Below are 25,578 nucleotides of genomic sequence, written 5' to 3' on the forward strand. Positions count from 1 at the left end.
CAAAAAAAAAAAAAAAAAAAAACACAAACAAAATAAACTGAAAAAAGTTAAATTAATACGATGAAAATGCAAAGTAAACAGTTTTCCTTTTACTTGTTGTTGTATTCTTTTGAAACTTTTTCACCAAAAGGTGGCATATTCTGTGAAAAACGTTATTCATTAACGCTTCAGTTGCAGCAAGGAGAAAAGTTGCAAGTCTGGCAAATTGCATTTACCTGTATCAGGAAAGGTAACTAAGTGATGAAGATGAATATATTAAATACCAGCAGACTTGGAATGTTTATAAAAATGGAAATTTAATTAAAATGATGTTTCATTACTCACAGGAAATACTTTTTGATAACAATTTCACATAATGATCTACTCAAACCTAATTAGAAGAAGCTAATAGTCAATAGCACAAAAAGTCGATGTCTCAAATCTGTATTTGATTCATAAATTGTAAGATATAAAACTAATTCAACTAAAACTAGATTTTTATAAAATAAACAGTGTAAATAACTAAACGCTTGTTGTTTTGTTTTCTGTTTGAATAGGAAACAGGTAAAATAAAAGAGTTTCTTTTAAGACTTTCATTAGAAATCCCAGAATTACAAATACTATCACAATATTTTCAAAATAAACTCTCATTAATTTTTATATTTTAGAAAAAACAATCATCAATAATGTCGTCAGTATTTTGCTTTCATTTTTATTATTTTCAAATGCAGATATTTTACATTTATAATTTATTGGTACATATAGTGGTAATACACATCTCTGTAATAACAACTGAGACAACTGTATATGGCTAATAAACACTACTATGTGTATAACTATAATCTATGTCTTTATCAAAATGTTTAATGGTCTAACTAAATAGAAACTTACTGGCAGAAATTATGTTCTTGTATTAACCTAAACATGTGCATTTCAGTTAATGAGTTTCTTAATTAGTACAAACTAAGGTAACAATTAGCAAGTATTACTAGTTTTGGGTATTCTTTGTACAAACGAGAATGCAATTGAACTATCTTCTATATCGAAATGGCAAATACATTGTATCTATGTACGATTATGTGTAACAAAAGCTAAGGGTGATCGATTAAATAATTATGTACATGAAGACTTATATACATGAAGAGTCCTGGCCCATCTAAATTAACGATCATGGTGTTTTCTTGTCTGTGGAAACTTTCGAGGAAGCCTCCTCGGTAGATTGCTCTGTGAGAGAAACTTTAGGCGCCGGCATAAGTTGACCCACAGCTAATTTATTTGGCAATGCATCGGGCGCATTTATAATACCATACGGCCTCAAATGATAGATGAGATAGTCCAGGACATACATATGTTTGGGGGTGATATAGTGAAACGATATGGCATTATCCGAAGAGCAGTCCAAACCCTGAAACAAAGACAATTAAGTTCAAAAAAAATAGAACAATTGTTTTCCTAAATAAATTACCTCATCCGTCTTGTAGAAGATATATTGCCAATACCAGAACTTCTTGTCCGTATGCGACGGTATCAAATGATGTTCTGGCACAAAGGGAAAGAATCTTCCCCGTCCATTGCTATCACGTGAATCTCCGGCTAATACTTTTACATTCTCCAAGCACTTTCCAATTTCGACATCTTCAGCTCCCGTGTTGTCCTGTTTGCAAAGTTTTGGATTGGGTATGGCCTCGGTAACAAAACGTTTGACTGCCTCTTTGCTGAGAACATAACCAGCTCCTCCAGACATGTAGCCCTGCTTTACATACGGCTTGAATTTGCAGCCAAAATAAACTGGAGTCTCTGGATTATAGGGATAAAGCATATAACGCATATTCTCCACTATCGTGTAGGTGTCATCATCAGCCTTGAGGAACCAATCGGCATCATTGATATGATTGGCATAGATATATTTGTAAGCTTCTTTGGTCTTGCCCCACAAATTGTTGCGTCCTTCGCCAATGGGTAGAGCCACCGCATCCAATTCATCATCTTTCGCCGAGCTCATGAATATGAGTTTATTACAACGCTTGCCCCATGTCCGTTTCACATGTCGCGCCTTCTTCTGATGATTGGCTGGATTGGTCATAATCCAACACAAAATTTTAACTTCACTATATAGTTTCTCAGCGATGGTTGAGTTCTCATGGACATGTTCATGGGTGCCCACGTCCTGTTCGGGCCCAGAGAGCTCCAGCATATCGTGGCTATGATGAGCATCGTTAACATCGCCATGCCGATGTCCTTCGTAGGGCTCAAATTCAGCACGTTCCGGCGTTGAAGAGTAGACAAACAGTTCGGCCAGGCAAAAGCCTACAACCAGTCCCACAATGAGGGACACAAACGATCGTTTATTGGAACGTCCTAAAAAATACACAGAAATAAAGAATTAAACTCAGTCATGGAACTTTTTATCTATTGAACTCACCTTCATTTAATATTGATCGTCCCAGGAGGCTATTGGCAGTCATTTGGCTTATGTACTTCTTGTGATGATTTGTGTCTAAGGTATAAGCAACTTATTGGAACCAGTTATACGGAATCTAGGAACGTAACATACGTGCAATTCTCCGGGAAAGTCTGTATGTATTTGTATATATTTTTATATATATTTTAAAATAAATTCAAATTGACAGTAAATGTATAAAGTAAACACTTCAACTAAAAATCAAACAGAGTTTTAGAAAATTTACAATAATTTATTTAAATTATTTAAAATAACTAAATTTGATTGGTAGCTTTTGAAATCCACTTGAAATATTATTTTGTTAAATTGCTAATAAGTTAATTGACGTGAAACTTTAATTTAATCACAATTTGTTAATAAAACATAATTATTTCGCCATAACCCATTGAATAAAAACAAAGTATATACAAAAATTTCAATAAATTGATTATATTTTGAAACATTTTTTACGATATAATAATAGATTAATTTGTCCGCTAATGAAATGTATTTTTCTATATTTATTTTTTGCCATTTTTCCTAAATATTGTTTTTTTCACTTTTACTTATATTTCTTTTTATAACTTATGTACATTGTTTTAAAATGTTTCCATTTTAAACAATTTATTATAAAGCACTGCAGATATTATGTAATTATTTGACTATTTATACTAACAACTTTTTATAGAGAATTCGAAATTCTTCTTTTGGTAATTATGTGGCTTATTGTTGGTTTTTTTTTTAAAAGCCTTTGACAAAGTTTTTTACTTGCTGCACGGAAAATTGATAAGCAACATGTTAACAAACACAGCAGCAACAACAACAGCAACAACAGCAATGAGAAAACAATGTGAAAAGTTACTTATCTATGGCAATAATTAAAATAATCCAATAGATTAAACAAAATTAATTAGTTGAAAATGCTAATAACTTGCCATTGCAATTGGTGAAATGCAATTTATGCTTCACTTCAAATCCAAATGCAATTCACAAGTACCAAATCGACCATTTGCCATTTCGTCCTTTATGCAAATACTGCGCTTATCCTTGAAAGCGCATAAATAAATAGTTGCGGCTGTTGTTGTTGTTGTTGTTGCTAAACGGATTTTGCATAATGCCTAGATGTCCATTGATTTATGTGTGGTCAAATATTATTACATACATATTTGATGCAATATATTTTATATATTCCAAGTATATAAGCACAATTGTCCTATATACCATTTACATATAGATATGTACCAATATGTATTTGTATATATGTATATGCAATGAAAGGGCACGGCCAAAAATGGCTTACGCATCTGGTCCATTCAAAATCCCGAGGCGCTGCTGCCAACGCGGCTTAACATGAATCAATTAAAGTGGCTTTCGACTCAACTCGCTTCCAGCTGAAAGCTGGGTTTTGGTTTGCAAGGGAGGCCATCTTGACATTGGCAGCTTAGTGGTTGACATTTTGACAGTTTTATTGTTTGGACCATTTATAGCTGCTCAGTGCTGTGTTTTTGTTATTCTCCCAGTGGGCAGTTTATATTGTCATAGATAATAATGCATCAAACCGAATTTAATTAGCAATTAAAAGAGAATGCATGAAAAAGCATGGGAAATCAAATTTAATTTTTTTTTACTATAAATTTAATGATAAATTATGAGACAAAACAAACATTATAATGGGCTAAGCTCAGTGGTTACAATGGAATGAAATTTATATTGTAACTATTAGTCAATTGACTAAAAAAAAACATCTGTAAAATAATATAAGGTTGTTTATAGGTGTTTTTGATAAATGGAAGTTACTATTGCAGAACAGAAATTTTATTCAATTTCCAACTCTCTAAGGTGACTTCCTCTCGGCCTGTGAAACTGCTAGAATAAATTGAACTGCTTCGACTGCATTTCGTTGCATGAACTGCTTGTCATGTATTTCACTGCTTGAACTGCTTTAACTGCTTGGTCTGTACTTCACTGCTTTAAATGCGTTACACTGCTTCAACAAGTACATTGCACTACTTGGCAGCTTTTAGCTAAAAGCTTAAAATACAGGCAACAATAAAGAATATTTCTCAAAACATTTGATTTTCACTTTAAATAGTTTTCTAATTTTATAGACATTTTTGTAATAAATTTCAGGAACTTGTTTAATTTTCTCTATTTACAATTTATAATTCTATTGAATTTTTAACTTGCTGAACTAATTTAATTTTAAGACTTTCTATAGAAATCCCAGAATTACAAATACTATCACAATATTTTCCAAATAAACTCCCATTAATTTTTATATTTTAGAAAAAACAATCATCAATAATGTCGTCAGTATTTTGCTTTCATTTTTATTATTTTCAAATGCAGATATTTTACATTTATAATTTATTGGTACATATAGTGGTAATACACATCTCTGTAATAACAACTGAGACAACTGTATATGGCTAATAAACACTACTATGTGTATAACTATAATCTATGTCTTTATCAAAATGTTTAATGGTCTAACTAAATAGAAACTTACTGGCAGAAATTATGTTCTTGTATTAACCTAAACATGTGCATTTCAGTTGATGAGTTTCTTAATTAGTACAAACTAAGGTAACAGTAAGCAAGTATTACTAGTTTTGGGTATTCTTTGTACAAACGAGAATGCAATTGAACTATCTTCTATATCGAAATGGCAAATACATTGTATCTATGTACGATGATCGATTAAATAATTATGTACATGAAGACTTATATACATGAAGAGTCCTGGCCTATCTAAATTAACGATCATGGTGTTTTGTTGTCTGTGGAAACTTTCGAGGAAGCCTCCTCGGTAGATTGCTCTGTGAGAGAAACTTTAGGCGCCGGCATAAGTTGACCCACAGCTAATTTATTTGGCAATGCATCGGGCGCATTTATAATACCATACGGCCTCAAATGATAGATGAGATAGTCCAGGACATACATTTGATTGGGGGAGACATAGTGAAACGATATGGCATTATCCGAACAGCAGTCCAAACCCTGAAACAAAGAGACAATTAAGTTTAAAAGAAATATAACAATTGTTTTCCTAAATAAATTACCTCATCCGTCTTGTAGAAGATATATTGCCAATACCAGAACTTCTTGTCCGTATGCGACGGTATCAAATGATGTTCTGGCACAAAGGGAAAGAATCTTCCTCTTCCATTGCTATCACGTGAATCTCCGGCTAATACTTTTACGTTCTCCAAGCACTTTCCAATTTCGACATCTTCAGCTCCCGTGTTGTCCTGCTTGCAAAGTTTTGGATTGGGTATGGCCTCGGTAACAAAACGTTTGACTGCCTCTTTGCTGAGAACATAACCAGCTCCTCCAGACATGTAGCCCTGCTTTACATACGGCTTGAATTTGCAGCCAAAATAAACTGGAGTCTCTGGATTATAGGGATAAAGCATATAACGCATATTCTCCACTATCGTGTAGGTGTCATCATCAGCCTTGAGGAACCAATCGGCATCATTGATATGATTGGCATAGATATATTTGTAAGCTTCTTTGGTCTTGCCCCACAAATTGTTGCGTCCTTCGCCAATGGGTAGAGCCACCGCATCCAATTCATCATCTTTCGCCGAGCTCATGAATATGAGTTTATTACAACGCTTGCCCCATGTCCGTTTCACATGTCGCGCCTTCTTCTGATGATTGGCTGGATTGGTCATAATCCAACACAAAATTTTAACTTCACTATATAGTTTCTCAGCGATGGTTGAGTTCTCATGGACATGTTCATGGGTGCCCACGTCCTGTTCGGGCCCAGAGAGCTCCAGCATATCGTGGCTATGATGGGCATCGTTAACATCGCCATGCCGATGTCCTTCATAGGGCTCAAATTCAGCACGTTCCGGCGTGGAAGAGTAGACAAACAGTTCGGCCAGGCAAAAGCCTACAACCAGTCCCACAATGAGGGACACAAACGATCGTTTATTGGAACGCCCTAAAAAATACACAGAAATAAAGAATTAAACTCAGTCATGGAACTTTTTATCTATTGAACTCACCTTCATTTAATATTGATCGTCCCAGGAGGCTATTGGCAGTCATTTGGCTTATGTACTTCTCGCGATAATTTGTGTCTAAGGGATAAGCTACTTCTAGGAACCCGTCGTTTTATACTCTGCTGCTTCTTGCACCTTTGGTTGGATTACAATGACTGGGATGGGGTCTATACAAGCTTAAGCTGCGCGTTACATCTTCTGTAGGAATAAAAACAAACAACAACAGAAATTAATATATATCATTATATATTCTATATATCACGCACAAGTAAGAAGCGTCTTCAATTCAACATTTGGCTTTGACTGCCTATAGATAACTAGATGTCACCAAGTTCTGTGTCAAATTCTATCTTCTCTCTTGATTAAGACTTGTGCCAATTCTATGCAAAAACGTGACAATTGATCAATTATTTCTAGTCAAGCTTCCCACTTGAGATTGTGCATATAAACAAAAACAAACAAAAAAAAGCTGTATATTTTGCTATTAGTTTTGATAAGTACATATATACGATTATATATATTATACGAATACAAGTATATAAGTATATTTCAAGATTAATTACTATATATATCACGTGTTCTTAATTCAGATTTCCATGCGTTGATTTATCTATGAGTTTTGTTTGTTATCTTAGGCCACTAACTAAGCAAACTGGCTCAAGTCGTAAATTTTACGCAACAAATCATAAAAATCTGTACAAAAATTTTAATATTTGCGCGCTTTATTTAACGTTAAGAACAAATAGGTATTTTCAATCCAAACAAAAGGCCATTAACTTTTTTGTATTTTGACATTTTCAAAGTTTAATACCCACAATGGTACTAAAACTATTTAGGTCGTTGTGTTATGTTTATTTTAATATAGCCTATATCTTAAACACTGCAGCTGAAAAGCATTTTAACACAATGTAAGTAGTAATATTTAATGGATATTGCAAATTTGGAATGGAATTATTATAGACCGCTTGATAAGCAGAAAAAGAACTATTCGTTATAAAACTGTTAACTATTTCCCTCTATTATTAGGATAAATATATTTTAGATGTTTTGTTATATTGATTTATTCATTTCTATACTTGGACCTTAAAACATGACAGTAATGCAACGATCAGACTTGATTTGTCTTAGGCTTAAGACCTGTTTAACAAAATTGAGAGACTCCTCAGATGAACCTTTTTCGTTTAAGTTTTTGACTTGATATTAATGAAGCAATAAAAACGGTTAAACATTTATCTTTACCTATTATTTTACATTTGAAAATTATTTTTAAAGTCATAATGTGCTAATAACTTAAAAACATGCACTCCCCGTTTATTATAATCTTATCGTCTTCAAAAAATCAATTTCAAATGTTAAAGTTTAGCCAACTCATTTCAAGTTCCTTGGAAATTTTCTTGTCAACTAATTTAGTATTAATGGCTGACTTTAAATAAAAGATTCACATCTTGAACAATTATTAACAACTCGGTTTAAACTTATCTTAAACTATCTATAAACACACGCATAGTTAGTTATAGCAATTTGCATATTTCGTTTGAATTAGTTGATAACTTGTCGTAGGTCATTCAACTGGTTTAACTCACTATTAGAGAGATTAGTTGATTATTATTAGCTGGGCTATTGCTGGATCCACTTGTGACAGTTTATTATTAATTTATGCAAACGTTTTTATAACATTACAACAATTGTATTGTTTATTTATTTATGCACTCATTCGATGGACTCTCACACTGAACTTAACTGCAAAACAGCTGTTGAACACAAAATTCTATTTGCATTAGCCGCAGTTAATTACTTTTCGGTATGACTCTCGAACAACGAATACAACAACGAAGCTGATTTGCAGACGTTTTTAAGGCAAAATGCAGCAATATTTAAATAAGTAATGCATTCACTCTTGTTTTTTTGCAGTTATCAGTAGAAGTAGAAGGAAAGACATTTTCTACTATTGCGATAAGACGGCGAAAAAGACAGCACAACAAAACATAAAACTTTTTCATGGCTATATAAAAAAATCTGTTATATTTAAATGTATTTCCCATTTCCTTTCGGTGTATATATGTATGGAGTATTGCTAATTGATCTATTTAGGTGAATCACAAGGGCATTTGGCTTATCACACGAAAACTACTTTGGCGTTATCTTTAGGTGGAAATTATGATAACGCCCACTGATTAGTTTAGATGGACTTCTGTCAGAATTGAGGTCTGCACTTAGATTTGTATGTAATGGCCTAAGTTATAGATAAGGCAAAACTCATTAAAACACGTTCTAGACATGGTCAATAATTCTTGGAAGGCATTTTAATTATTCAGTCGAAAAAAAATCGGTTATCTTGTTTTAACTGCTCAAAGAAAATTAATTATATACTTGTTACCAGAGAGAAAAACAAAGCAAAGGGTTCTGAACTTATTTTTGTGCTTTGTCTTAAAATTAAATTAATTTTCTGTGGTTACTAGTGAGATAAATTTATTCTAAATAGAAATTTATGCGCAAAAAGTAAATTGGATTAAATTTATATCTTTTTGTGATCAGGGTCCATTGACTTTCTTTTCCTTAGAAAAATGAGCACGTAAATATACATATTATACCCAATGGATAAGCGTCTGCAAATAGGGCACAAAGAGGTTAAAAAACCATCTTGATAGCATAATTTATAATGCTAACCTTGAAAATGTAAATTCAGGAAATCACTAATGGAATTTATGACATTCTTCTATATTATCACTCATTCATGTTTAATCCAAGCTGCTTTAGGTGTATCAAGGAAAAGAAAAGCCCAAGACATATTTTCAAAAGATGAAATAAAAGTACTCTAAGTTCAGAAAAGGAAAACAAGTATGTATCTTATATGTCTCAATAAAATAACATCCTGATATATAGAAGTGTTGTTAAATGCCTTGAAATTTAGGAAATGTGAGTTATTTAAGCTAGTAACGTAAAATATTTTAGTTTCTCAATATAAAAGCCTTTGTATAACCAGCTCTAGGTTAAAAATTATAATGCAAATTTGTTTTATTTCTTCCTTAAAACTCAAGATGTTTACTAAATTACTTAAATAAAGTTATGTTGTGATATGTTTGATGCCTATACTGTGTACATATATCTTATAAACCAGACGAAACTAGTTCTACGTAAGTCTTAACGATTTAGATAATTCTTCAAAGTTCAATTTCAGTTGTTTTAACCTTTTTGAATTCGATGAGAATAATTTGTAGGTGTTGCTCTTATTTTCTTGACTATCGATAATCAATTGAAATTACAATCGGTTACTTGTGACACTGTGTTAACTGTCAAATAAGACAATTAATATTTACACAGCTGAACAATTTCTAAATATTTTCTGATATTTGTTCGAAAAAACAGTTCATCTTTAAACGTTTAGCTAGAAAGTTATAAATAATTTCGACAAAATGTTATCTATCACGCATAATATGGGTAATTAAAAGAAAAAGTATAATTAATAAATAAAATCTAAAGATCTGGTATATCTTTTTCAGTTCTAGTGTTTACTTTAATTTTCATTCTGGTTGGTTTCTATTGCCTATGCAAACTAATCTCCATACCATTGCGAATAGATGAGTTCGACACATTTCGAGTGAAATTGGAAAGTAAACGACAGCAGCCAGCATAAGGAAAATGCAAATTAACTAGGCCGTAGTCATACGTACTTACAAAGTAGTATTCGCGTATATCTTAAATCTAAGGCAAGGCCAAATGTAGGAGAAAAGTCAAATGAGTTCAATTTGTGATTGTTCGATGTGAGGCCAGCAGAGACCTACATTCATCAATCATGTAAATTGCATTTTATAATGGCAAATTAATTAAAATTTTCATTTAATTAAAAGCAATTTTTTAAGCAGCAAATTTGCCTATCATTCCCAATAGAATTGCATTGTGTTTGCCTCTGCTACACAAACAATTACAAAGCAAATTCATCTAAATTTAGCTTAAAATTAGAAATGAAATTTAGAAAATTATACTAAATAGACTGCATACACAATAGGAAATTGCACACAAAAACAGCAAAACAACAAAAGAATAAAAAAACCAGAGGGCCGGGGCTAACTTCGACCGCGTCAAAGTTTGTATACCCTTGCAACTTTTTTGGTAACTCTTTCCTTACCTATAGCCATCAAAGTGGAAAAACGTTTTATCTAAAAAGGCTAATGTTTGCGACAGAACGGCCAGCAATCGTAGCATAGGAAATAACGAAGTTATTGGACAAAGTCACTGTTTTCCACCGATCGTTCCTATGGGAGCTATATGATATAGTTACCCGATCCTTATCAAATTTGGCACAGTCATTAACAGATATATTAAACTAACAAATGTTTAATTTGAAAGCAATCGCGTCAAAAGTAACGAAGTTATTCACCAAAGTCACTGTTTTCGAAAGATCGTTCCTATGGGAGCTATATGATATAGTCACCCGATCTTGATCAAATTTGGCATAGTCGTTTATATGTGTAATTAACTCACCGATATTTAATTTCACGACAATACCTCAGAAAATAACGAAGTTATTAAGAAAAGTCACTGTTCGTGACTTTGCCATTTGTATGGGAGCTATATGATATAGTTTTCCGATCCGGCTGAATCCGAGATATACAACGCCTGCAGTATATACAAGCCTACATGCAAAATTTCAGCTCTGTAGCTCTTACGGTCTAGGAGGAGTTTGCGTTGATCCAGACGGACGGACAGACGGACGGACGGACGGACGGACGGACATGGCTATTTGAACTCGTCTCGTCGTGCTGATCAAGAATATATATACTTTATATCAGAGGTAGGCGCCCATAGCCCGTGCGGGCACTTTTGCTCGGCAATTGCTCGTGTGTGCATGCCGATGTGAGCACGAAGTACAAGTTGAGAGCGTAAAAAAACAGCTAGTGTCGCACAGACTTTTGACGAAAGCAGTACTATGTCGCTTTGTTACGCAGCTACACGCAGAAAAATTAATGCTTCTTTTTCTTACATGGCAACTTTAAAAATCTTTTGTCCCTATAGGGTAAAAAGTATATTATAATATAAGCGAACATGCATAATAATATAAATGTAAGATATACATGTATGCACATATGTATATGTATAGTATGAAAAATATATATAATAGCCGATACAAAATATGCATTCATTTTTATGACATTTAGGTAAAACGTAAATTTTCGACAATGAAATTAATTAAAGATTCAATTCGAAATAGTCTTACTGATAGCCATTTAGCGTATAAAAAGTTATCCAAACAATATAGAAGTAAAGGAAATAGTTGAGTTTCTGAACAACAATTAGGTCGGAATTATTCTTTTTCACTTGCAGTTTAATTTTTTATTCGTTTTTTCACCTACGATTCGCGCAGTGTAAAGCAGCTTACGCACACAAGCAAGCGCACGCATACATTGACAGTTTGAGCTGGCTCTCTTTGTGCCTACCCCTGCTTTATATGGTCGGAAATGCTTCCTTCTATGCGTTGCACACTTCTGACCAAAATTAATATACCCTTTTTGCAAGGGTATAAAAAAAAGAATTAAGTCGTGAGCCAAATGTGATGGATCGAATACCTATATGCCCTTGAAGTTCTTAAAACTTTATCGCGTTTATCTTGCTCTATATACCTATAATTGTATTGTATACATGATTATTTCATCGGAATGATATTTAACGAAATAAAGATATCAATAACAACAAATTTCCTTAAAATAAAAAATAATTGTTCTTCTATGCAATCGTTATCTTTAAAGCACTACTAAAATGGTTACTTACTTAAGGAACACTTAATACATCTACATTTGCAAACAATATATTTGTATTATAGAATATACAAACAATATATTTGTATTATAGAATATATATTCTATAATATATTCTATAATATACATATATTATAGACAAACATATAATGTTTAAATGGTTGTCAATTTTAGCAATTTTAGCAAGGGGTATAAAAAACAAAATGTTCAACGTGACTCAAATTATTATACCCTTGCAAAAAGGGTATATTAATTTTGGTCAAAAGTGTGCAACGCATAGAAGGAAGCATCTCCGACCATATAAAGTATATATATTCTTGATCAGCACGACGAGACGAGTTCAAATAGCCATGTCCGTCCGTCCGTCCGTCCGTCCGTCCGTCCGTCTGGATCAACGCAAACTTCTCCTAGACCGTTGGAGCTACAGAGCTGAAATTTTGCATGTAGGCTTGTATATACTGCAGGCGTTGTATATCTCGGATTCAGCCGGATCGGAAAACTATATCATATAGCTCCCATACAAACCGCAAAGTCACGAACAGTGACTTTTCTCAATAATTTCGTTATTTTCTGAGCTATTGTGAAATTTAATATTGGTGAGTTTATTATACATATAAACGACTGTGCCAAATTTGATCAAGATCGGCTGACTATATCATATAGCTCCCATAGAAACGATCTTTCGAAAACAGTGACTTTTATCAATAACTTCGTTACTTTTAACGCGATTGCTTTCAAATTAATTATTTGTCAGTTTAATATATCTGTTAATGACTGTGCCAAATTTGATAAAGATCGGCTAACTATATCATATAGCTCCCATAGGAACGATCGGTGGAAAACAGTGACTTTGATCAATATCTTCGTTATTTCCTATGCTAAGATTGTAGGCCGTTCTTTCGCAATATTGGCCTTTTTAGATAAAACGTTTTTCTACTTTAATGGCTATAGGTAAGGAAAGAGTTACCAAAAAAGTTGCAAGGGTATACAAACTTTGACGCGGTCGAAGTTAGCCCCGGCCCTCTGGTTTTTAATTGAATATTTCTACTGCTTACTTTGCTGTCTGTTATAGTTATTATATTTATATGTGTGTGTTTTTATATAATTGAACAATTTCGTTATCAAATCGTTATCATTGATAACTCAGTGATTAGTATTTATGAGCGTAGTTTGTTATTTCTAATTGTAACTTTATTATTATTAAAATAATGTCATTCTATGAAAAAATATTACAATCTAACTTCATAAGACTTAAACTTTGCAGTCTTTGCAGATTTTATCATTTTATATTCCGGATTCTCTTTCTGTGCCTTAATACTATGACATCATACGAATATATTGTACTTGAAATATTTATTCCAATCTGTTTCTGCGTCATTCTCCTACACAGGAATTATTTGAAAAGAGATTCTTGACCTGTTTTTTGCTAAGAACTTTGAATTTATTTAAGAGAATTGCTCTCTTTAAGTCCTATTTCCCCCTTTATGATTTATATATTTCAATTTGCAAGTTGTATACATATGTACAACTTATGTGCGTAATTCTCTGGCTGATTAATAGCTAGTACCCCTAAAAAACATATGTGCTTAGCTTAAACAATCTCTCACTATATCCAAAACTTTATTAATGATATCTCTCTTTGTGAATAAATGTAAAAACTATAAAATAAATGCAACCAGAACGAAAACTTAAATTCACTTTAAATTCTGAAAGTGAACACAAAATAAAGTTTGAAATTTCTGTCACACCTAAAAAGTATCTGAAGCATATCAGAAAGGTCAAAAAAGAATTACAATAATTTTTGAAGATAAGACAGAATATAAAAACATTAAAATAAAGATAGGCTGACATATGTACCAAGTTCATATTAATAAACCACACCTTTTCTTATCTATAAGTATAATGATGTGATTTTGTATCTCATAAAAAGCTTCACTTATGGCTGGTTTTAGTTGTATTCCGAAGACTGTGCTAAGACATATACATCCATAAAGTGATTTACCATCTAACTTTAAAAAAGAACATTTGACAATCTATTTGTAGGTATAGAAACCAAAATGAAGTAACTGATCCCATAAAGTACGATATATAAAATAACATTATCTTTATTTAATCTGAAATGTGGGCTTGTTCAAAGGTGACAACATCAAAAATGTGCTTACATCATCATTTTGATGTATACCTATGTGAATGTAATGTAAGAGACCAATGCAATATATGCAAATAATTCTTATTTTTTTGTGATAACAAATACATATGTAGATAGCTTTAGATTGTTAATACTGATGTTCAAGTGCCTCCTAATTTCAAAGAGAAGATGAATAAGAGAAAATGGAAGTTTTGTAAGTCAGTCAACTCAACCGTAAGTGTTTTGTTAAAATCTAAAAGGACACATTTTAATTATAATTTTCTTTTTAGATAAAATGCAAATATGGTGTTAAAGGATGTCACCGAAAATGGCGTTTTATCTCTTTACCTCTGCCTCATAATGACAATTTGATAATTTCATTTCAATATAGAAATTAAAAACTATTTAAATTGGTAAGGTAAATAGCTTCAAAAAATATTTTTACCAGGCTTAGAAATAGTCATGAGTAAATAAAAAGACTTTTTAAAGTGTGGGAAAGGACCTTCTTTCATATAAATAGATTTTTGCGAAATCTACCATTACCTTGTTGAGGAGTGTAAAGTCAATGAACATAGATATCTTTTAAAATTATATCATTAAAATATTTATTCAAAATGTTATGCTTTTATCAAAATAATTCTATTACATCCAATTGTTTGTGCTCATTGATTTGTTTATTATATCATTCAGAATGAATAAAAACCCTACCACAACATTATAAAATGGATATATATATATTGTGTATGCCCATCATACCATGACACAATTCATTTGCGGACAATTCTCTGGGTCTCCACGTCGGGAGCCAATTGTTAAATTGTTTTGTTTGACTCTCGTCGGGTTAACCCAATAAATTTGGCCACGCTTTACGATTCTCTATACATAGAGTTTTTTTTTGTTTTTTTTTTTTTTGGCAAACATTAATAAATAACAATGCTTCAAGTCTATATCAAATTTAATTTGTGTTATGTTTGTAGTTTTGTTCTTTTCACTTTCAATTGTAAAGATAAACCATAAACAATAGCACGACATATTTTTCATTATGTTATCGTTAAACATCCGTTTTGAGTCAATGAAATAAATATATGTAATGAAATAATAACAAAGAGTTCTGAGCGGGGGAATAGGAAGCTATATGAAGCCCATTTACCACTAAGGTCGATAAGTAATTCTCTGCGATAAGAAATTCTCAAAATTCGCATTTCTTTTTTTTTTTTATAATAAAACAAAGTTTCAAATGAAATGACATTCAAATTTAAAAATACTCAACTCAATCGTCATACAATGTGTCATTTAAAAAAAAAAAGTTAACAGTTATCTAATCAGTTAAGTCCAATGGGTGATTAAAACCAGTTTTACAAAGTCCAAGTCAAGGGAAATCTAATGATCATGTTAGATTATGACTAGTCTGTAGACAAACAGACAACAAACTAAAACTTTGATTCATAATTTACTTTTTATTGAATTAAGAAGAATTTGGGGATTCTAATATCTGACCTCAAGCCTAAGGCCATATAATATATCAAAGATATTGTGTAAATATTTGACTTTTTTTAGGGGTCACAGAATGAATTTTTTGTCAAATGTTCTGCAACAAATTCCCATTTGCAAAAAATTCACTAAATATTTGATAATTGGAAGTTGATCGATGCATTCTTGTCATGATTATCCATTTGGGAATTTTACAATAAATCATTGTTGTGCAAAAGCTCACGAGTTTTTGTTTTCCGAGTCACAATTTTCAAGTGCTTAGACAATACAAATCGCCTTTATTTAGGACACCTGTTAAAAGAAGGTAAGTCAAAACAACTCAAAGCAGACGATTCTATTATTAAAAGTAAGATAAAGATTTAAAGAAAATGACAACAACATTTTGCACTTTGTTTGCAATTTTATAAGAAAATAAATCTAAAAATCCTTTAAATGGTGAAATAATTTGTTTCTTTTTTATTCTTTTCTTAATTGTGTAACTGTAAACGTAAAAATAAAAAATATATTACAAAATTTGTTACACTAATTCCTTTAGTCTATAAAATTGGCATTTTACAAATTTTTCTTATGAATCTGTAGCAAGTAAATCGTAATATAAAAAATATTTAGAAAAAAAACCTTTCTCTTTACTGATTACTAAGAAATTTCTTTTAAATTTTTTAATGTTTTTTAATTCTTTTGTTTTAAATAATCGGGTTTAGCGATTATATACTAAAGCTCTGTTTGATTTGACAAACCTTGTAATTGTCCAGATTAAAGTGCATTGTGAAGATGTGATTTTCTATTCTAGTGAGTCAACACAGGAAAAGGGCAGATAACACAAAAGTCTCGTCAAGCAATGTATATCTAGCTCAATTGGTTTTACTCTAGTTATCTTAATATTGTACAATATTTGACACCTACTTGAACCTTCTGAAGTGGCAGCCCAGTGACCAACTTCATCATCATTGTCACCTATGATTATGGCCACTTGAGATTAACCTTAGCAACTCAGGCTGAAAGCCGTCTGATACATGCTCAAGTGCAATTTTAATTGGATGATAATTGTTTTGCGTAATAAACTCTCGCATTCTGTTTGGATAATTGCATTTAATACTTAATTCATTATCATGAGAGAAGTCACTCAAACGGACGTTTTCACTGTTTGCTTATCAGCGGGCAAAAGGCAACCGCCACAGCATCAGCAACAATAACAACAATAACAACAACAACAAAGCAGACACAAAACAAAAACAAACTGCTGCAGGCAATGCCTCTTTGACTATCTGAAACTGGTGGCAATCTATGGATCTGCAGTATAAATATCACAAGTCAGTGGAAACTTGAGAACTAATCATATCGTTTAAGAAACCAATGAAGAAGGCGGCCGGGAAGGGAAGGCAGAAATAAATTAAAGTAATGCACTGGCGTGGCCAATTCACCCCAAAGAGTGATGGTGCTCGAAGGAGGCAGAGGGCATAAGGTAGCAATGTGACAGCCGGCAAACGGAAACGACAACTGCAGCCAAATGGAGAGGAATAAAAAAAAAAACAGAGAGGGCATAAGTGGGGGAGAGTCCAAGAGAAAGAGACAGAGATGGAGAGAGAGAGAGAGAGAGATACATGGCATTAATAAGGGAGAGCCAGAGCGAGAGGCAAAAAAAAACTGAGCAGATGTAAAAGCGCATTAAAAATAACAACAAAATTTATATGTATATATTTGTTTGCGTATATAAATCGACCACAAATACTGAATACCCTTTATTATATCAACATATGTTCAAAAATTTTATTTAGAAGGTATTTGTTTTTTGTATTTCTATCTAGAATTTATTAAAATATCACTTTTTTAAAGCACACATATATAAATAAAGATATTTTAAGTTTTAGTTTTGGTTAGATAACTTTTATTTGACTTCAAACTAAACTTGAAAATTTAAAAAAAAAATTCTCTCAAAAAATGACAATTTTATTGTTTCCAATGTCATTGATGATTCTTGTTTTTAACATTTAAGAAAGAAAACTATTAATTTTAGCTATCATATTTTCTTATTCTGAACCTGAATTCAGATCTATAGCATCTCACTATTATAAGGCTTTTCTAAAATTGAAATATTGTTTCATTTTCTCATAAAATGACAAAATTATTGTTTTCAATGTCATTTATGATTCTTATTTTTAAACCTTAGGAAACCAAACCATTAATTTTAGATATCAGAACTTAATTTAAAAAAAATTCTGATCTATAGCTTCGAAATTTTATTATACCTTTCTAAAATGAAACTATCTTTTTATAGATTAGTGTAGAAACACTATTTTTCTAGCCAAAATTTAATTAATTTATCACTTTAATTAGCATTCAAAGAGCATTTTCTATTGTTAAATCAAAACTGTCGTAAATTGTTTGCGTTGCATTTATTATTTAATAACAAAGTGTTAACACATATTAACATAAACTAGGAGAGAATAAATTGGCCGGTTTCCAAATTAATTCTATTTTATAAATTTCTTAGATTTGCTTCACTTATGACATTAGAAAATACATTCATACATTGTACATATATTTTATATGCATTCTAATCGAACTTTATCGCAATATTAATACATTTGCTACTATATGATATGACGTATATAGAAATAATATACATTTCTATTTGTTTTGTTTTTTAGTTTATTTTGTTGCGTGCTGGTTTTTTTGTTTTTTTAATTATTATTTATGACTTTCTTTATACTTTTGAATTTTAGTTTAGCATTTCTTCTGTAGAATGCTTCACCAATTTTGATTTAATTTCATCTTTTTTTTGTTTTGTTTTGTTTTTGTTGTTGTGACACTACACTTTGCAAAAACGCATTGAAGCTTTTTCGCTGACTTTGTATTTTGTTTCAGTTTATATTTTATGCGTTTTTGACGTGATGTTTTCTTCGTTTTCGTTTTTCCCACTTTATAAAATTTTTTTTTTTCAGTTTTATGTTTTTCAGTAATTTGATTGTTTTGCACTCGTTGTACCGTTACTTACAATTGATTTTTTGCACATTTCTTTGGCATGTTCCGTTACAAACACTGGACGCTGGCATTATTTTTGCAATCACGATTCTATTTAGATTTTTATTTTCAAAAAATTCAATTGGAATTTGTTTTATTTGATATAACAACAACGACAATAGCAACCAAGTAAAAATAATTAATTTTATTTAATTTTCCGCCTCTTTATTGCCCTCTCTCTCTATTTCTGTATCACTCACACTTTTACTATATCTCTTTCCTTCCTTCGCAAACTTGTATAGTGAACAAAACGTATGAAACGAACGAGCTGACTGCAGAGCGACAACTACCGCAAAATTCTAAAAACCGAGACCCACTGAGCAGGAAATTTTTGGCTCGATTCATGCGCTACAGCGCGCTGCTCTGCTTTAGCCCATTGAAAATGAAGTAACTATGTCGTTTCGACGACTTTGGTATACCATGTAACAAGTTAAAAAATAGTTTTATACGGTGACTTTATCCATGTTAGCTTTCGATAAAATCAGTAAATCAGGCGAAAATTGAAATTAAATATATATTTATATATTACACGAGTCTACATACCGAATAAGGTGGGTCTATCTCTTATCAAGGTGTTCTCTGAGATCAAGGTGTTCATACCGACGGACTGACAGACGAACAAGGATCAACCCGGCCTTCTTCAGCCTGTTATACACATTGTGGTGACTTAAATATACCACATCACTCTATGGGTGCATGGTATAAAAAGAGAGAACGATAATCGGAGAGATAGACGAGCGCAACGAGAGAGGCAGAAAGAAAGAATCTTAATTAATGCGCATTTGCCAAGAGAACAATTCGTATTTTCCGTTTTGGGGGCGGCAAGCCAGAGAGAGAGAATGAGAGAGAGAGATAGAGAGATTTGGAGCCGGCATCATATGTGCCGGCTGTTTCTATATGTCACACAACAAGGGAGCATTTGAGAGATGATGAGAGAGAGTGGGGATCATCAGATGATAAGGCATAATGCTTGCAATCGAAATGATAAGCTATCAACAAAGTAATTCTCAATAAACTAATCAAAAATGAATTTTAAAGTCCACCAAATTGCAACCAGTTTGACTACCAAAGCAGCTTTTATTTTAAGGGGTGAACAAGAGAGAGTGTAAGAAAGAAATGAGAAAAAGAGTAATGAGAGTAAAGAGAGAATTGAAGCCGAAACAGCTGTGCTGCTAAAATTGAGTAGGTTAAGGGTTCGTTTGATTCTTAGTTCGTAAGGGTTGATAAATTATAAAATTCAGCAGCGTCACGACTTGGCGATAGTCCTGCAATGTATTAAACTGCTTCTAAATTTATTAATTTGGGAACGTAACTTATTTTTTGTAACGGGTGTTTTTTTAAGCTGTCATGAACATCATGCGGTATGTCAGTGTTGTCAACGTGAAAAACCAAACGCTTAAAAAAACACCCGCTATATAGGGGATGTGAGGTGCTCCCCATTTACCACCTAAAGTATGCAAATAAAAAAAAAACCGAAAAATGGTTGTCGATGCAATAGACGTTGTTTATAGATTTGTTTTTAGCTACAGAACATATCAAAATTTATCTATAGTTTTAAAGTAATGATTTCTTAAAAAGCTTACTGCATACTTTACGGAGTAAATCTCACCATTCCAATACCTAGATTAACCGTGCTTTAACGATAACAAAAAAAGAGGTCAAAAATATTGTTATTTGTTTAAAATGAATTTATTTTCATGCCAAATCCAATTATTACGAATACAAACTTTTAGCAGTAACTGTGCCTTGAGTCAAATTCCCAATGTTTCATATTTTAAACATTGAATTTCTATTTGCACTATCTTGGAAATTCACTATCAATTCAAATCTTATCAATACAGTAATATCTTTTTTGGGCTTGGAACAAATTTAGATAATAAAATAAATTTTTGCAAAAAGATACAGTAGGTACAGGCAATAAATAACAACCGAAAAACTCTGACTTAAAGTTATTGAACTGAAATAAAAATTTAAGCATTTAAAATTAACAAAGAATTATTTTTAAAATATAAGTAGAATAAAAATATATATTTACCTTTCTTTTTTCTAGAAATTATTGAGCTTCAATTTCAATTTGATGAAAATGTATTATCTAGTTGCCTCTTAGCTAATTTCACAACCATAATTTTGTAGCAATTAACTTTTGACACTGTGCAGCTGACGATCATATGAGAGTGAAAAATTCACGCGGAAAAAAATTATATTTCAGTTCTACATTTTATTGCATTATCAAATTTGTTTTACAACATACATTACATAATTGATTAATCACTAAATTCTATAAGGCACTTTAGGTCTTCTCATCCCCATTGTTATTATTTATTTTATTATCTTCATCATCATCATCATGATTATCATCGTTGGTATAATTCTCATAAACATTTGTGCCATGCCAATGAAATTAATTCATTTCTGATGACAATGTTGATTTCCATTCATTTATTATTTCAAGTACAAACAGACAATTCGTGTAAATATTTGCATTATACTCGTGCCCAAATCAGAAAATAAAATAACAATGTGTGAATTAGGCAAAATTAATAACAAGAATAAACAGACCAAATGATAGCAACAATATATTTTGTCTGCTCTCAAATCTTGTTAAAAATTTATCATTAGGTATCACAAAAAATGAAAAAAAAAAGAAAATAGAAAAATAATATAAAAGTTCCACTCAGTCAGTTTAACAAAGTGTCTAAATTATTACTGTTCTGTCAGGGGAAACATTGCAATTTATGTTGTTTTTTTTAATGACTTAATAGATTTTTTCAATTAACAATAAAAATTTAGATAAATTGAACTATTGTTTGAACCCCTGCCGAGTGATTTGGAACTTATTTGAGGCATTTACAGCAATTAAATTTGTTTAAAAAAACACACACAAAGAATACCGGAAGTTATATCTGAATTTGAATTATATATACTCTAACGCCAGAGAAGTGGACTATATTATATTTAACATATATCTATTATAAATAGAGCTGAACTGTATATTAAAAATTATGCATTTTAAAGAATATGTCATTGTAACTTCTTACAAATTTCCTATAAATCTTTGTGATAGTTCTAACTACCATGGAATGTTAGCGTATAATTTCTATAGAACTTAAATTTGTGGCCATTTGAATTGAGAACCATTTTCTTAAGATTTGAAAGGTTTAAAAATTTCCTGTGACCGTTAATTAAATTAGATTGAAAACCATTTTCTTTAGATTTGAAATGTTTAAAATTTTCCTGTAATCCTTGATTGAAAATAAAGTTTAGAAAATTTTGATACTGCCAGTCTGTGCTTGAAATATTTTTTTACTATTTTAAAAATGAAATGTAGTTTCTTAATTTATTAACATTTTTGTTGTCTTAATAGTAGACAATAGATTTACATGTAGTTTACACAAATTCTTAAAACCGAAATGCTTGTTTGCTTAAAATTAGGCTAAATCGTTATTATATTCTAAAGAATATATTTTCAGTGATTTGTTTTAATTTACATATTGTTCAGACTGTTCTTTTCTTATAGATATTACATATATATGATTTATATTTTTTGTGATTTTCTACTATGGCTAATATGTGTGTGTTAAGCTCTGCATACTAGCTATTTAGTATGGTAATTACGTGGGCCGGCCATATAGATTTGTATCCTCACAGTTATCACTTAGTTTTTAGCTCAATATATATAAATATATATGTATTTAAATATCACAATATTTCCTACCAGTTGATTTTTGTTGTTGTTGCTGTGGTTGTTGTTCGTTTCGCCTTAAGACTATAGAAAGGAGCAGCACAATATTAGCACCAATACCGTAATGGGGAATATGGCATAGATCTCACTACGTGGATGGCATGTCGATATTAGATTTGTAATATCATCCGCCTCATGCTCAATACCATCTCTGGTGGGTACTTCGACAACGACTATTTCATCGGATAGGAAACTGATATTGAAACTGCATTCAGTGGTATTTAAACAGCTTTGCGATTCGCTTAGATTCGAATATTGAAACGTTGGCTTATAAATATCAAATATGGCATGAATATCGTTTCTAACTAAATCATTGTCACTATAAAATATATAATAATAATATCCAGCTTGTGTAATATCATGGGTGCCATTTGCCACCCCATGGGTGGCATTCTCCAGATAATGGGCACTGGTGCACGCTGAGCTCGAGTTAAAGAACTTGGCCAGCAACAAGCCATGACGAAAACAAGCTATAAGTCCATTTTCAAAACTGGAAACCGAATTCGATTCATCGGTTTCCGTAAAGTTCATGGCATTTCCGCCATGACTATACTTTCGATCATAGACATTTTCGCGCTTCGGGCGTTTATATAGCTGATCGTAGAGCTCACGTTTCTTTTGAGCATGTTCTGAGTGTGATAAATGTTGGCCATGATGCCGTCTAGTCCGTGTCTCAAGAGGTTCACTTGCGGTGACATTTCCACCTACGCTATTTTCCGAGTGATGTGGAGTGCCTTTCTTTAGCTTCTTTTTAGGATGTTTGCCATTTGTCGAAGACATAGAGGTTAATGTTGTATTGTCAAGTGTGGTGGCATTTGTGGCAGCAATGTGGTCATCACTCAAATCCTCGCCAGCATTATTCTCCTGCTCAAGCACGCCCTCGTTGGGAGCATTCTCACTCTGCAATTCGACCACATCTTCAAAGAATACACGCACTTGCTCATGTCCCTGGGCATAGTTGGCACCAAATTTATTCTTATTATGATCGGTTAGACCACAAAGTTGCAATTCACGATCACCCTTCACCACCATGATGCGGGAGCCATCGTAACGGGAGCAGAACTTGAATTTCACACTTGCACCGGCCAATAAAAAGAAGCCCCAATATTCCAATGTATCATCCGGCAGAGTCATTGATTTCTTCAATCGAATGTGTTTGCGATTAGTTGAGATCTCTGGCTTGTTACGCAATTGAAATGCATTGAAGTGACTATCCATTTTCAGAGTGTGCTTCGAACAGAAGATCGATGAGATTCCGGCACGAATTTCTATAATATCCGATTCGGCCACAGGATAAACCACATCGGCGAAAACCGTTCTACGTAAATATAAAGGCATAATGATCAATGTAGCTGGTATAATCACTATCATAAGGCAAAAGATGAGCACACGTTTCACGCCATGCATTTTGCGAGTCTCTATAAAATAAGAGAGAAAATAAATAAGATAAAAATTAGTGATAAGTAACTTAAAAACGTTTATGTCAATGTGAATTCTAGGAAACTCAAGATCAGCTGATTAAACAACAACAATTAACCCACAATTAAGATTACATTAACTTAGAAAATACTTGTATATTTTTCTTTGACAGTTGCACTAATTTAAAACAGATTTCTTATACGGTCTTTATAGTGTGGTCTTTATAGTTTAAGAGAGCTTTGAACTTTATTGGTCTTAGGCATTTTTAAAGGTTTTAACGAATCTTGAAATTCTTTGCGATATTTTTATTAAAGCTTTAGATTTTAAAGCCAATTTTAATCAAACTTATGTATTAAATCTTTTGATTTTGCATAACATCAAATTAAATTCTGAAACCCTTTTAAGTCAACTTTAAAAATCATTATCTCTCTTCTGTAGATGTTGAATAAAATATAACATTTTATATAATATTTCAATAATGTTGGAATGTCGTTTCAAATTTCTGTAAAGAAAGGACCTGTCCTGTTCCTTATCAACTCGCCCACCTTCAAAGTGATATTCCGTTATTTGCTGCATCTTGAATAAGTCTCTTTCCTTGTCACAAAAATAAAAAACAAAATTAAAAAACAAATCCTTTGATTATATTGCTGCCGCTTTTTTTATGAACCGCGTCTGATTGCCAGGCAGGTGTTTTGTATACTGTCTTGATTGTGCGATTATCAAATTAGTCTGACCAGCCTCGCTCCTCAGGCCTAGTCGGTCGGTCGGGTTGAGTGCGGGTCTTTTTCCATTGCTTTTATCTCTTCCATGTGTTGAGTGAATATTTGCGAGAGACCCAAAGATGTCTGAGTATCGGATATGTTATATTTCCTAGTATTTGTGTTTGATTCTATCATCAACAATGGCAAATATATAACTAACTCATTTAACGTATCTATGGCTAAGTGACAGACTACTGTTTGCTCAATATTTAGTATAACAACACTCCGGATCTATGGCTGTTGATCTCACGCACTCCATAAAGATGAGATTAGATCGAATATACAGTATATTTTTGGAGATTATCTGAGAGCATGTTTATCTAATTGTTGATTAGGAAAAATACTGCAGCGCACAAAGTACACAAGGGAACTTGATCAAGGTAAGGAATCACAATAAGAAGGAGAGTATATTTCCCCTACAACTCTGATCTTAATAGCTGTTATTAAGCTCATCGATAAACCAGATTATGTTAAATAAGAGTTATCAGTCTACTCGTACTTAGGTATATTTCATATCTAGCCGCACCTAAACAGTTACGTAGATTCTTTTAGTAGTTTTTTAGTTGTTTTTATTTAGCTTATCAGTGGCCTTTATTAATTACCGCCCTCATTATTGATGCCAGTGCTGATAAGTCATATGTTCCCTATTACTTACTACATCTATAAAAACAAAATTGAAAACATTTTTACATTCAACTATTTAATATCCTATAAAAACTAAGAAACTTTTAATTTCTAATTTCGTATTGAAGCTGAATGGATATTTTTCACAAATTGGCAACTTTCCTTCTTTACCCTTTTTACAGGGTATCAAGATTCGAACTCTTT

At 32.1% G+C, this 25,578-nt stretch overlaps 3 protein-coding genes and 1 long non-coding RNA gene across 5 annotated transcripts; 1 reads left to right on the top strand and 3 right to left on the bottom strand.

The window, feature by feature from the left end:
* Positions 1-711: 711 nt before the first annotated feature.
* LOC6642737 (glycoprotein-N-acetylgalactosamine 3-beta-galactosyltransferase 1) lies at positions 712-2,578 on the bottom strand. The gene is made up of 3 exons (XM_002065173.4): positions 2,402-2,578; positions 1,445-2,337; positions 712-1,384 (listed from the first exon to the last, which is right to left on the bottom strand). Exons 1-3 carry the CDS (start codon positions 2,442-2,444, stop codon positions 1,148-1,150), a joined length of 1,173 nt encoding a protein of 390 aa, XP_002065209.2. The 5' UTR covers positions 2,445-2,578; the 3' UTR covers positions 712-1,147.
* A 2,191-nt stretch (positions 2,579-4,769) lies between these two features.
* LOC6642738 (glycoprotein-N-acetylgalactosamine 3-beta-galactosyltransferase 1) lies at positions 4,770-19,125 on the bottom strand. Of its 2 annotated transcripts, XM_002065174.4 has the most exons (5): positions 19,029-19,125; positions 18,803-18,879; positions 6,439-6,633; positions 5,482-6,374; positions 4,770-5,419 (listed from the first exon to the last, which is right to left on the bottom strand). In XM_002065174.4, exons 3-5 carry the CDS (start codon positions 6,479-6,481, stop codon positions 5,183-5,185), a joined length of 1,173 nt encoding a protein of 390 aa, XP_002065210.1. In that variant the 5' UTR covers positions 6,482-6,633; positions 18,803-18,879; positions 19,029-19,125; the 3' UTR covers positions 4,770-5,182. The 2 variants fall into 2 exon arrangements, with proteins under 2 accessions (XP_002065210.1, XP_015033831.1); XM_015178345.3 differs by lacking the exon at positions 18,803-18,879.
* LOC124460177 lies at positions 14,066-14,696 on the top strand. The gene is made up of 3 exons (XR_006954116.1): positions 14,066-14,385; positions 14,451-14,550; positions 14,607-14,696. It is a non-coding gene; the product is annotated as an uncharacterized LOC124460177 (long non-coding RNA).
* Positions 19,126-21,026: 1,901 nt separating the features above from the next.
* LOC6642739 lies at positions 21,027-24,652 on the bottom strand. Its single transcript, XM_002065175.4, has 2 exons — positions 24,535-24,652; positions 21,027-23,988 (listed from the first exon to the last, which is right to left on the bottom strand). Exons 1-2 carry the CDS (start codon positions 24,563-24,565, stop codon positions 22,595-22,597), a joined length of 1,425 nt encoding a protein of 474 aa, XP_002065211.2. The 5' UTR covers positions 24,566-24,652; the 3' UTR covers positions 21,027-22,594.
* Positions 24,653-25,578: the final 926 nt, after the last annotated feature.

The sequence above is a fragment of the Drosophila willistoni genome, assembly GCF_018902025.1.
Source record: "Drosophila willistoni isolate 14030-0811.24 chromosome 2R unlocalized genomic scaffold, UCI_dwil_1.1 Seg167, whole genome shotgun sequence".
In the NCBI taxonomy this organism is placed as follows: Eukaryota; Metazoa; Arthropoda; class Insecta; order Diptera; family Drosophilidae; genus Drosophila; species Drosophila willistoni.